This window comes from Talaromyces amestolkiae, assembly GCF_001896365.1.
Source record: "Talaromyces amestolkiae strain CIB chromosome Unknown scaffold9.1, whole genome shotgun sequence".
Lineage (NCBI taxonomy): Eukaryota > Fungi > Ascomycota > Eurotiomycetes > Eurotiales > Trichocomaceae > Talaromyces > Talaromyces amestolkiae.
In genome coordinates, this window is record NW_024468045.1 from 123876 (window position 1) to 137643 (window position 13768).

The following is a 13768-nucleotide window of genomic DNA, read 5'->3' on the forward strand; positions in this document are numbered from 1 at the left end:
TAGACTAGGTATACGAGAAGAAGCTGATTGCGCGCATGTCTTCGTGACGAGATTATAGGCCCTGGTTGTACGGAGCATATCGCAGGCAATGAATGGTAGGGGAGAAGTTCGAGAGGCTATCTCTGATCTCAACCATCGACTTAACCTTCCTCTGCCAACGCATCAGTCACGTGCATCTCTGTTCTTATCGGCTGATTGGCATCGTGGCTGTCCCGTGTGTGGCATTAGTGTGCTGATGTATCACTTTATCTTGGGTCGGACATGCGTGGACAATCGATGCCTCCATTACACTTCGTCTCGACCTGTCGCTTTACAATCACCAAGGGGTAAAGAGGAGTCACATGATAGATGCAATCTCTACACAATCGATCGCAACATTGACTCTTGCGACAGCAAGGGAAGATACGAAGTATACATGCTGAGGCAGAATCTCCGGTCATCAATCGAAAGTTCATTAGGAGTATCTTGAATAATATACAGCAGAAATAGAAGCACTAACAACTTCATGTAATGTACTTTCCAATCGTCTCACCAAACCAACTCTTAGCCCTCTCCTGCCGCTTCGTTTGCGCTTCTTGCTGAGCTTTGATATACGGCGCCGCCTCTTCCGAATACAGCTTCTTTTGCTCAAGCTCAGCCTTCATAGACTGGATCTCCAGCTCTCTCTCATGCGGACTGAGTTTGTCCAACGTTTCCGGTAATTTAATTCCTTCGGGAAGCTGGTCCACTCCCGGTATTATCTTATCGCTTGATGAAACTGGTTTGGCGTCTGGGTTGAATAGAGATGTGATCGGGGGAGGTTCCTGTCCCGCCGCTCGGGCTTCTGCGACTCGGCTTTCGTAGTCAAGCATTTGGTGATAGAGCTTATCAGCGTGCATCTGGATACGCTCCTCTTTTTCTTCGTCGTATTCAAATGAACTAGCGTAGCCAAGGGCTTGTAGGAATTTCTATGAAAGTCAGCACATGTAGATCATGTGTGAAAGATTAAAACGTACGGCTTGCGTGGTATAGCATCGCGAAAATTTCCTATTCTCATCCGAGCACATGGTTGCTCTAGCCTTGACCATCGTGAACCAATCGCCCTTGTTAAAGCAAGTCGTCAGACCCTCATGTTCAATTGCACAGTTCTCCATAGCCGCCGAATGGACCGAGTCTTTCCGATGTTTGAATTTTTCAATCACTCGTTGTGCCGTGGTCGAATTGTCTGCGGCCTCGACTTCGGCCAGAGGCTTGTAGGTTTTCCAAAGATGTGCATATCGTCCGTCGGGGTATAGAGACGCTGCGGGGACTGCTGATTTGTCTTCTGTGGTATTTGTCGATTGTGAGGGTGTTTGTGTAGGTTGAGTGAGAGTTTCTCTGGAGGGTTCGACGGTCGTCTTATATGTAGTTGGTCTTTCTTTCTTGAGGTAGTCTTGAAGCTCCGGATCGAGTTTTTTCGTCGGATCCTCTGGTCCGCTCGAGCCCCAGAACCAGCCCATTGTGATATCGGACTCTATGAACACACTCGAACAGATCAATTTCTGAGTATCGATCAATCGCACGTATGTAGATGAATGGTCGTCTTTGATGATTGCAAGTCGACGTCGAAGTCAAAATGCGGACAGAATCCGGAGCTGTCCACACTAGGCCATAAATGGTAATCCCTAACTAAGACCTTCAACGGCCCGCGTCTGATCTCATCTCTCGACAAGCGCGTGAATTGCGCGACAGCTCCTACTCGGAGCAGTGGCACAATATGGCATCCAGTAAGATAGCTTCCAATTTTTGAGTAACTAACCTTCTGCTAATTTCTGTTCCTACAGATCGACAAGAGCGTCTGCAGATGCGCCAGCGCGGTGCTGGGTATGTTTCTCCCCGCACGCGACTATGGACCAAAACAACTGACGAACTATCTATTTTACAGTACACGCAAAATTCAAGCGGTCGATTTTGGATTTTCATTCGGATCGCCAACTGGTGGTGTTCCAGCACTCTCAATTTCACAACAACTTGAAAGTGTTCCTGAAAATACAAATGCTGCTGAGTCAGTAGTCGATACTGCGCTTCCAAACGCGACAGCGCCGGGCACTGAACAGCCAACACGAGAGACGCCGACAAGGATACTGCGCAATAGTATAACTCCCACCGAATCGCCGCGCAGGTCGAACAGGGTCTCGATTGAGAGAGTTTCAACACCGAATAACACAACCAAAGAACAGGAGCAAGGCCGCAGTAGTAAGCGGAGGAGGATCAGTAAGATAAGCAGCAAGCCTACGACTACAATTTACTGATAGTTTTAGGTACAAAGAATGATGATATAATTCGCCCGGCTACAGAATTCGAACCGATCGTGAACCCGTCGCCCGTGGCTATACGTGAAGATAGTACGCATAACGATGAGCAGAACGGCGTTGATGAGAGTGAAGAACTCCCAGACGCACCCACAATAGATGTGGCTGGAGTTGCGGATCTACCGGAGAAGATTGTTGAGCAGGATGCCCAACCTCAAGCAGTCGCAAAGGCCAGTAGAAGAGGAAGACCCAAGACGGCAAGGTTACAAGAAAATGGAATCGCAAGTCCAGAACAAACCGCCGATCAAACAAGAAGGCTTTCAAGCAGGCAAATTCAAGTCAACGGGTCGGATCCTCCCGATGAAAATGCCAGCAACCAAGACGGTCAGCAGAGGGTGTCAAGGGCAAGAAGCAGACGAGGCTTAGAAAGGCAGCCAATGGCAGAAACTGAGCCGGAAGCCGATGAACTAGAACAGGCAAATACGGTAACAGAGTCAAGCTCTTCGAAACGCGGAAGAAGGCGCAAAGAGCTAGAGCGACCTGAAACAGCGGGAACTGAGCCAGAACCTGCACAGAAAGACAGTGTACCAGAATCAAGCTCGACCAAACGTGGACGCAGACGTCAGGGACCAGAGCACCCTCAACTCGAACAAGAACAGCAAGATGAAGAACAAGACAACGAACCAACACAAAAGGCTCCACGAGGCAGAAGGAAGCGGGGCAGACCGTCAACAGCAGAGGTCGTTGAAGCCGAGGAGGTTCAGGAAGAGGAAGCTACGGTGCAAACCAGAGACAAACGCAAAGGGAAGAATAGAGAAGTCGAACCTGATGAAAGTCCCAGTGTTGATGAAACGCATGAGCGCGCTGGAAAGACCCAGAAGTCAAAAGATCAAGCAAGGAGAAAAGAACCACCTGAATTCGGCGAAAGTTCCCGACGCAGGGGTCGTCCATCCCTCGGCAAGGGACAAGAGCCTCAGCCAGAAGCAGCAGCTACAGAAACTACAGAGACGAGAGCTGAAGCGAGTACCGAGCCAGATCAACCAGCAAAGCGACGCCGTGGAAGACCATCGGCCGCTGCTACGGAGGACACAACGACTAGTGGACAACGTACCACGCGACGGCGAGAACAAGATGATGGTCAAGAACCACGCCGACGCGAAGGTACCGTAGCAATCACCGTCCACCGTCTCGCAAACACTCACACTCTGGACTCTACGCATGCAACTTCAGACCCGTCCGACGATGAGCAGGACTCATCCGACGAACTCGAGGCCGTAGGCAAAGAGTTCCCCAGCCGCAACGGCGTCAACGCAGCCGACGTCTTGTCTCAGATCTGCAAGGAGATACTAGACAAACATTTAACAACACTAGACAACAACATCGCCAACGACGCATCCAATCAAGCCAAAAGGTCTGAATATGCGCGCCAACGCAAAACCATCGAAGCGTACGGGACGCAATTGGAGGGCCGACTATTTGAGCTCAGCGAGTTACTGGATAGCAACTTCTCACTGGGAGTGCAGCTGAAAAAGGCGAGGCGTGAGGCTGCTGAGATGCGGAATCGGCTACTGGAAGTACGCCAGCAGAGACATGATATTACGCTACGCATGGATGCTGTGCGACGGAAACATGGTGAGGAGGAGAATGCGAAGATGGTCAGTCTCTCGTTTTGATATCATGTTCTCACAATACTGATTCATTGTCTAGTCTCGCAACGCTATCAACAACACACTGCACAACCTCGACCTAACGCTTGATCGAAATCGCAATAGGGTAGACGACGAGGACGGAGTATACGAAGGCAGTGGTGTAGCAGGTCTCGAATTTCTACTTCGCAGCGTCTCGGAGAATGTGAGTTCGGCCGCTGACGGGTCGTATGGCGGATTGTTGAGTCAGGTCAAGGCTTTCAATGCGCAGTTGGAGATGACGGCGAGGAAATTAGAACGTTGATATCTGTACTGTCGAGTCTTGAGTAGCGTTATGTATATGTCAAGTTTATACCCGACTCTCAATGTCATGCACTTGAAAAAGTCCATTCACAACCTGTGTTGATATGTACTATGGCTATTAGGTTGATACGACGGTAAGAATTGAATTTTGTTACTCGACATCCATGCAATGCAGGTACTGTCTCCCTGCAACCATCATGGCATTGATTTGCTAGCTTATGTCCACATGCAGTTCTCGCCTAGCTAGACACACGCTCAAGCCCCTAGAGGCTAGAAGGGATCACCATCCCAGCATTCCTCTCCCTCGATCCAATACATCAACTATCCATTCGTCCGGTCCCTTGCCCAAACAGCGAAAAAAGCACACTCGCCAAATCACGAAGCTCATCGCCCCCATATCCACTCCGTAGAGATCCAACGAATCCGGGGAATCCAGAGCGATAACCGGGGTAAACGGTCATAAGATCATGAGGATTGTATGAGAATGGGGAGCTCCAATTGCCGAAATGGTAGAGGTTCAAACACTGGGTTCCGCAGGACCGAACCAGAGATCAGCAACTGCTCCGTAGAGTTCTCCACATATTACAGTATTAGCCACTGGAGCTGCTAGCCAGTACTTGAAAACAGGCTGAATGTTGATTATGTGCGGCTCTAGGAATTCGCCAACGCCAACGCCAGGTATGGTACGTATGTACAGTACGATGTTAGTCCTACGAAGTACGGGACGACGGAACTCATTCCGAACCTTACGTGAATGAGGTATAACCGATAGATACAAACCATACTGAAACTGGACTGTGGATAGGGGCTGGATTAGCGATGTGGATTCGGCATCGCGATCTGGCTCCTACGCACGTATCCGTAGGAGTATCGGCATTTGCGACTCGGCTTCTCTTCCTCAATTCCTTCTACGGAGAATGTTGTGAACAAAGGATGAGACACTGCGACAGGGTGAAAAAAAAGGTTTAATTTCCGCTCCGCCGGACCGAATACGTGCTCCGTACATGCCTGAGATGGTTCTTACCACTTACCGAAGAAGAAGCGGTGGTTGGATGTGGAACATACGATACTTCTGGGATGAAAGAATCAGGTATGGTTAGTACAGACAAGACTACCAAATTTGATAGCACAAGCCTCACGAGAAATTATTGAAGTCAAGTGATTCTGAAACAAAGCAAGTAGTCCCTATTCTAGCGATCCTTGCAAAAAATCTATCTGAAACCGCTCGATTTTTCTGTTTTGATGAGCAGAATCACGAGTCTTGGCAGGGTCCTCACCAGCTCCATACCCTTACATACTATGTAGTAGTGCGGTGGATATTCTCAAGACTAGAACTTGAGACTAACTTACACTTACACACACGCTAACGTATGTACATACGTATGGTGTAAGTTTGGTAACACGTGAAAAGCCTAAAAAAAAAGCCGAAGAAAAAAAGAAAAGAGCAAGGAAAAAGCTTGGCGGGACGGCCATTCAGCCTATTTTGGTAGGTTGATTTCAGCCGCCGAATTGATTTGAAGTAATATGTGTGTGTGTTTCAATTCTATCTAAGTAGACTAGATTAGAGTGCATATGCAGTGTTACTCGTACTATAATAGACGAGGAATCATTGAGCGTTCGTAGTACTTTGTTGGGATCTGTCCTACACAGAATAAAGAAGTGGACCTGATCGGCCGAATTGGCTGAATACAAAGCATATCCCGTGACTCTAAACTGTATCTCGTTACGAGAACAATACGAATTCTTCTAGCTCAACTCTTAAGTCTCGAACAAATTCATATGCAGTATAAAGTTCAAACTATCACGTAATTTTTGACATCTGAGTCAAGCTAATACTTAGTAAGCCCCCATGGCAGGTCTGATCGTTCGGTGTATGTCCCAAAGAGGGCTAGCACAAATAGTACAGTCCGTCGTATGTGGTAAATATCCGTTTATCCGCGAGCTTCCTAGTTACTGCAGACAGGGCCAGATCTGCATCGTTGTACGGCGGCGTCGGTATTAGTTTAGTTTTGGGGTTGGTGTCAGCGACCGGGATACATCATGCCATGCCACGATAAACTTAGACTTAAATCGATGGATTCAAATTCTCCCAAATGTTGGACTCGTTCAGTGTCAAGCCATGGTCTTGGGAACATCAGTACTGATCAGACCTGAAAATGTGACGAACCTAGAGATCGGCATGCATAATACCGTGCTCTAGGAGTCGAGTGGTATGACGTCCAAGCAGCACAATAAAATACAGTAAAATTACACGGTATGAAGTATAAAATACGCACAGCAGATTGGAGGCGACTAAGCCGTATTCGGATTGTCATATCGGGAATATCGGCCTATGATTGGCGGATGCAAGGGGCTACCCCAGAAAGTCCGTACGTGCAGCAGCCCATGTCTCCATGAGGGCCCCACCCTCTTCCCGTGTCGGGCTAGCGCTGCTGCTTAAATTGTTTCTTGAATTGCCATGCACATACGTAACAGCTCTAAAATTCCTCCGCATGCTTACACGTCAGGATGTACATTGTGGTGACTGTACTGTGTGGTCGCTGTAATCCCACCAATCACTCCCCCGTCAAGCAGCATCTCCAGCACAATGTCTTCCAGGTTGCTGCACAACTCTTTCCCCTCATTTCCGCGACCGACCACCTCTGCAGCTCCCTGACTGGCTACCGTAGGCTAATTAATGGGATGAACCCATGTCATGCAAGCAATTGGGTTATCTCAAATCCCAGCTGCCCCTCAGTGCTTACAGAGCACAGAGTCGTCGATGGCACGAAAAGGAGAACGGAGAAGGGATTGCCCAATTTTCTCCCCATGCTCCATGTCCCCGCGCCGGTTCCAGTCTCCATCCCCAGATCCCCGAGCAAGCCGGACAAAAGAAGTAGCTACGCATCTCGTTTCGCACGGCTGAAACTACGTAGTACGTATTATTAATTGGGACTATTTATTCTGTGACTAGCTGCGTCGGTCGTTAGTTTTTCTAGGCATTAGAAACTCACGACTAGAATATATATTTGGGGGTCTGCGCTCTTCAGCTGTATTACGCCCTTTATTTTGTTTCACACGTCTCATTTCCAACTACTTCTACCTCCTGCTTCGACATTAGACGGGCGGATTAGACGGTTGTCTCCATTTCAGCAAAACATTTAAACTATTACAAATCATCATTAGATTCAAGGTTCGTATACTGTTTTCTTTCGACCCCGGAATCATAAAGGAAAAAAAAGAGGTCGGACTTCGGTTTGGGAGGCGCCGAACGTGTATGCAAGCTTCAACGAACGCGCCAGTGTGACCCGCAGCTGCCTCCTAGGCAAACTTCCGTAAAAGGAAGCTGCCTCACCGAAGCTTTATTTCTGCTGATCTTCTCCCTTCTCCATTTTGCTCCATCTGTCTGAAAACTCTTCACCTTCCCCCCCTCTGCACTTCTCCTGTTCATCTTCCGAGTCGCAAGATACTCAATCGCATTACTTCAATCGCATTGGCTCAATCATTGCATCGTCTAACGATACAGACAGACACAATGGCATCAGTACCAGACGCGACGACTGCCAACGCCCCTGCTCTCGACAAGGAGGCTACCAACTACGACACCGCCGGTACCGCCACTAATGGCGGCACCGCCCACCCTCAAATGTCGCGCGAGGAGCACGAAGTAGCTCGCGCCGCTGCCCGCTTTGGATACGGCCCTCTTGCTCAGGTCAACACCCTCGAGGCTCGTCTCCCAGCCTTTGGTGGTGAATTCCAGCCTGGTTTGTACCGCCCCGTGACCGACCGCAAGATTGCCAATCCTGCGCCTCTTGGTTTGAGCGCTTTCGCCTTGACTACTTTTGTCCTTGGATGCATCAACATGGGTACCCGCGACATCTCTTCGCCTAATATCGTCGTTGGCCTTGCTTTTGGTTATGGTGGTCTTGTCCAGTTGCTTGCTGGCATGTGGTATGTCAACGCCTAACCCGTCTCTTATATCTGACTTCTTCTGACGTGCGATAGGGAAATGGCTGTTGGAAACACCTTTGGTGCCACCGCTCTGTCTTCTTATGGTGGTTTCTGGATTGCCTTTGCTATCGTCTTGACTCCTGGCGGCTTCGACATTCAGGGCGCGCTTGAGACTGCCGACAATGGAAGCCCTGCCATGTTCTTCGACTCTATGGGTCTCTTCTTGATGGTATGTTCTTCGTCCCGATTCTAAATACTCGTGATTTCGTATGACCAACTGACATCCACAGGGCTGGTTCATCTTCACCTTCATCTTGCTTATCTGCACCCTCCGCTCTACCGTGGCTTTCTTCTCCCTCTTCTTCTCCCTGGACATGGCCTTCCTCTTGCTCGGTATCGGCTACCTTGTCCGCACTGATGGTGCGCCCACCCCCAGCATCATCAAGGCAGGCGGCTTCTTTGCCCTCCTCGCTGCATTCCTGGCCTGGTACAATGCCCTGGCCGGTATCGCCGATTCTAGCAACAGCTTCTTCATCATCCCTGTTGCTCACTTCCCCTGGTCCGAGAAGGGACGCGAGCGTCGTGCCAAGGCTGCTCGTGATACTGTCTAATCTCTTAGTCTCGGCCGTCGAGTTACTAGATATGAAGACTTCTACGCGCGATGACATGCTCAATTCTCAACGATACACACAAAAAAAATGGGAGAGGAAACTTTGCAAGCACTACATGTTTCTTTTTCTATCCCTCAGATACCCTCTCGCACCGTCCTCTGTTTCTTCTTTTTGAAACATCGAAACATCCTCTTGGTTCATGTGGCTCATCGATACTATGATATTTGATGATTGGTTTTGTGGATGATACCACTCGTAATGCTCAGCTCTTAATGCAAGTACTAGTTAATACAATGAATAGTCCCTTGAGACAATTAAAGTCACGTAAATCATATACATTTTATACACATGTGCAGGGAAGGAGCGGATATAAACTAGCTATCGCCACATAAATAATATATATATACATATATACAACATAAACATTTCTTATATCATAATCTGTCAGGTCTTCAATGTCGACTTACTGATCTATCAACCATTAAGGCATTCCATATCTCCGACACATCGGCCGCGTAGCATCGATCAACATAGAAATACCCGCTCAATACATCCCGAAAATCGTTGACTGAGCCCAGCAGCGGTTGCGACGGGCCGATTTCGTATTCGTTGTTATTATCTATATAAAAGTCGTTATTTTTCGTCGCCGTCGTGGTGGAAGAGGAGGAGGTGTTGTTGTATGCGTCCACGGCTTTGGAGAGTTCGGACATGAACCAGCCCCGCGTCGTGGGGAGATATTTGCCGGCACTTGCGCCGATGAAGAGGAGCCAGATCAAAAGGTCCGGGAGGTAGGTGTATGTCCCCGCTGCGATGCCGTTGCGGAGCGCTGTCTCGAGGCAGAATATTGGTACGGGAAATAAAGGGGCGATGGCGGGATAGAAGGGCCATATTGTTGTGTTGTGGAATAAGAGGCTGGCGAGGCGGACGGCGCCTTCGATTGTGTCGTCGCCGCGGAGTCTGTCTGGTGAGGTGGTGTTGTTGTCGGTATTATTAAGGGGTGTTGTGATCCAGCGGTCGTTGACGAGGCAGTATTCTGTGTAGAGGACTTCGTTGTTGAAGTATTCTTCTATTTCTTCGTCGAATAGTCTTGCGGCGAGTTCAGGTTGGAGTTTGAAGATTTCGGCGTATAGAGTTAGAGACGTCAAGTCGTCGATTGTGCGGGACATTTCGACGCCGAATACACCCGGTATACGGGCGAGGAGGCGCAATGTAGAGGCCAGGTTGCCTGCGTTTTCGACGCTGACTTCTCGTGGAGTGTGGGATGGCATGGTGTAGCGGATGAATGGGAAGATGGGTTTGGTCATGGTCTTGCATGCGGATCGAATATCGTTCCTTCAACGAGTCAGTGTTTATACTAATTTCAACATGAGCCAAAACGAACCATTCGACTTGCGATCGTACCGATGGATTTATGTCTGCAAAATTTCTGCGCAAAGCGACCATCTTTCGTAGCCCATTGAGATGAGGCGCTATATCTTGTGGATTGCTCCCCGTAACCTTTTGACAATTAGAGAGAGTAGTAACGCATGTTAGGGCAACATACCTCCACAGATATCAGCATGGAAACAGCGGAAATGCACGCATCACTCGTTGCCGACGACACAGACGATAGATCTCGATTGATCAAGCTGATCGTCTCCCCCCGATTCCGCAGTCGGTCGAGGATCAAAGAACTACTCCGCTGCGTGGCCGGATCTGCGAAGAAATCCCCAGTCATCAATGACTTATTCGTAACTGCCGAGGTGATACAAGAATATAACACAGATGGACTTGACTGTGCAAGAGAGACCCAGTGTCTGCGCAACTTTGCGACGCCGTGTTTTATAAATGGTGCTGCTTGCGGGACCAGGTCGTACAGGACTGCAATAGTTAGTGTCTACGTTTATAGAATTGCGTAACGACTAGACCGGAACATACAATATTTGAAGTGTTGATATTGCGCCTCGGACAGCCGTATTTGTGTCGCTTGAAACGGATCTAGTAGATCGTCCGTACCTACAAAAGGCGCAGTAGGTACACTATGTGATTCGTGCCTACTGATGATAGATAATTGTTGATCTTGCGGCGAATCTTGCGTATAGTCCAGCGTCGAGTCTTGGCCAGTCGAAAATGCTATAGACGTCTCTGATGCCAATGATCCGGTACTTCTTGACGTCTTCAGACTGTCCGGTGGCGAGGTTTCTCGAATTTCCGGAGACGAGGAGCTCTTGGAACTAGATCTATCGGAGGCTGACGACGAGGACGGCGACGACATCGAGGACTCAAGCGCACGAGAGAGTTTAGACGTCGCAATCGGTTCCGGTCGATATGCGAGGTTCTTCCATGTCTTGCTCTTATTGTACCGTCGTGTATTCTCTAATCGTTTCTTGCGGTTGTGCTCGGACATCACATGCGATCGAATGCGCTTAAGTGTTTCCTCCCTGGAGCCCTTCTGCACCGTCTGGGGATCTGAATTGACCCAGAACAGAGGCGATTTACCGGCTTTTGCCTGTTGTGGTTGCGACATTTTATCCTTATCATCGGCGTTATCTTTGTTTGCGGGGGGTTCATCTTGAGTCGGTGATATCGCTGGTGACGCTACTTAGCCCAGGCCTTTCGCATGAAGAATCAAATACTTACACTGAACGAATCGAGGCTGCTGAGACGTGGGAAAGGTCGAAAAGACTTGTTCGTATGAATGTTGTTTTGGGTGGGCAGCACGCAGACTGTCGTCGGATGCGACCGAGCCCGTCTTGGCGTCCATCCGGAGTAGCCAGTCTGATCTGAACTTCACGGACTTCAGACGAGCAAGAAACCCAATGCTAATGGACGATCTGCGATAACAGAGGCGAAATGCCGAGAAGTCTGCGTGGGACTGCGTGTGCTAGTTTGTAGTTGCGAGGACAAAATTCCTGCGATGGTGGATATGGCTCCTCTTGAAATTTGGTGGCGGCCGTGATTTGAATTATTAGCGACCTGAGGTTAGTCTTTAGGCAGTCAATAGTAATTTGTGAGCGGAGCTAATCGCGAATTGAGCCGTGACAAATGAATTTTCTCCTTTTCCTATGACATCGGAGCAGTCGAGATTCAGAACCTGGCTATAACTAGCCTGTTAGTGCTTAATCATAATGATAATGCAGCCAGTGATAGGAAGGCGGCTGTGTCATCGCTATGTCGAATGCGCGATCTGAAGCGTGGCTTAGCACATGCTAGCACCATGTGCATTGAATCTCCGCGACGGTTGACAAATCTTTCTTCAGCTGTGATGCATTTGCCAGAAGTGCAGTGTTCATACTACATAGTATACATGGTAGTCATGGAATCGAGACATGGAAAGGAAGACCAAAGTCGCTCAGAGACCGGCACTAACCCAATCAGGCCCGTTTCCGTTCGTGCCTCGCTGCCTTGACTAAGCCCTAAGGGATCTTCTCGTATACGCCGTATTTCTATTTGGCGCTGCCTGCTGTAGACATGGAGCCCCGTAAATGCTTGTCGTTTCACCGTTTTTCTCGACTCCGAACTGTGGGGCGTCGATAGGATAGGAAAGAATTATACTACGGAGTACGTACTATGTATGTAGAAAATCAGCATTATGAAACAGGGTTCAAATTGCCACGTCGACCAATCATACTGATGCTTCATCATTGCACCAAAGATGCTGAATGTTTGAGATGCTAAAAATATGCATCTACATCTACCGTTACAGTCTATACTTGATATGTGCTATATCTCCCGCCGTAGAAATTAATGGTTTCACAGCAGTAAAATATAATCACCACGGGTATTCCTGCACAAGTATTGTCAGTGAACCAACCAGCGTTTTTGCCGACAGTCCAACATTGAACTAACCTCATTCTTCCACGTCCAAAATGTCCCGGTATGTTCAATACTTTTGCTCTGTATCACATCGATCATGGCAACCACCGACTCTTCAGCCGTTATTTGTCCGCCGTCGATCTCCCAGGCAATATCGATTTTGCTCATGTCCCTGTTGCAAGCCTTTAGCATCCATTGCATGTGTCCTTCTACCTTAGTAGCCAGTCGAAGAATACTTACGTCAACACCTCTCCCGGATGCAATGCTATTATAACTGTTTTGCTTTTTTTGCGTTTTAATTCCTCGGCCATGTGCTTATCATATATTAGCCGATTCGATCGCATATAGTCTGAAGGGGTATTTGACATACCCGCAGAGCTTGATTTAGGCCCGCTTTCGATGCGGAATATGCAGCAAATCTATTACAATCAGTATGATACTTGTTCTTTTGGTTCAACAAAGAAAGGGTTAATGCCCACCCATCCTCAAAAGCAAGAAATCGCGTCGTCGAGCCCGAGTCGCTCGACATAAAAGCCACGGTGCTAATGGCAACATTGCTGAGTTGTAGCAGTTTCTGCGCTACGATTATGGGACCAATGGTGTTCGTGTGGAGGTGGGTTGCAAAGTGACTAAATGTCCTATACACCTAGTCAGACTCGTCCATGACCGATCTTGAAGATGACGAGCCTTACATCTCAAGGGTTCGCTGAAATGGATTAGTTCGATGATTAGGTATTAATCAAAGGCAGGAAGAATCTTACATTCGGATATTTCAATACACCAGCATTGATGACCGCATAATCTATCTTTCGTTCTTCGGTCTGAACGAACTGCTCAATAAAGCTCTACCCCGGTGCTTTCAGTCTATCATTTCTTTCATTTGTCCACACAGATAAGAAGCATACATTGATACTCTCCTCACGAGAAACATCACACGTCAAAACCCGTACTTTTCCTGGCGCACTTTGTACCAGCGTATCAATATCTGAGTTTGGATTGCGTACTGTCGCAATGACATGGTGACCAAGAGCGACAATCTGGCGGACAAACTCGAGACCAATGCCGCGAGAAGCGCCGACGATGAGCCATGTTTTGGGCATTTCCGACATTTTGATCAGAAACCACAGATTGTTTACTTCAGATTTGAAGAGGAGATGAGAGAGTAATTATACACGAATTTGAAGGACGATGAAGGTTCTCCGCAAATCGCCAA

At 48.3% G+C, this 13768-nt stretch overlaps 4 protein-coding genes across 4 annotated transcripts; 2 read left to right on the plus strand and 2 right to left on the minus strand.

Moving 5' to 3' along the window:
- Positions 1-503: 503 nt before the first annotated feature.
- BHQ10_005089 (uncharacterized protein) lies at positions 504-1478 on the minus strand (the record flags this gene model as incomplete). Its single annotated transcript, XM_040877526.1, has 2 exons — positions 504-947; positions 996-1478. The coding sequence occupies 2 exons, from the start codon at positions 1476-1478 to the stop codon at positions 504-506; spliced, it is 927 nt and encodes a 308-aa protein (XP_040733593.1).
- Positions 1479-1735: 257 nt separating this feature from the next.
- Positions 1736-4220, plus strand: BHQ10_005090 (uncharacterized protein; the record flags this gene model as incomplete). Its single annotated transcript, XM_040877528.1, has 5 exons — positions 1736-1745; positions 1803-1842; positions 1904-2214; positions 2280-3925; positions 3978-4220. 5 exons carry the CDS (start codon positions 1736-1738, stop codon positions 4218-4220), a joined length of 2250 nt encoding a protein of 749 aa, XP_040733594.1.
- A 3513-nt stretch (positions 4221-7733) lies between these two features.
- Positions 7734-8760, plus strand: BHQ10_005091 (uncharacterized protein; the record flags this gene model as incomplete). Its single annotated transcript, XM_040877529.1, has 3 exons — positions 7734-8149; positions 8204-8378; positions 8440-8760. The coding sequence occupies 3 exons, from the start codon at positions 7734-7736 to the stop codon at positions 8758-8760; spliced, it is 912 nt and encodes a 303-aa protein (XP_040733595.1).
- A 452-nt stretch (positions 8761-9212) lies between these two features.
- BHQ10_005092 (uncharacterized protein) lies at positions 9213-13664 on the minus strand (the record flags this gene model as incomplete). The annotated part of the gene is made up of 13 exons (XM_040877530.1): positions 9213-10092; positions 10142-10257; positions 10304-10620; positions 10678-10755; positions 10798-11328; positions 11380-11614; positions 12589-12727; positions 12796-12869; positions 12926-12974; positions 13035-13193; positions 13248-13261; positions 13317-13400; positions 13461-13664. 13 exons carry the CDS (start codon positions 13662-13664, stop codon positions 9213-9215), a joined length of 2880 nt encoding a protein of 959 aa, XP_040733596.1.
- Between the last annotated feature and the right edge of the window lie 104 nt (positions 13665-13768).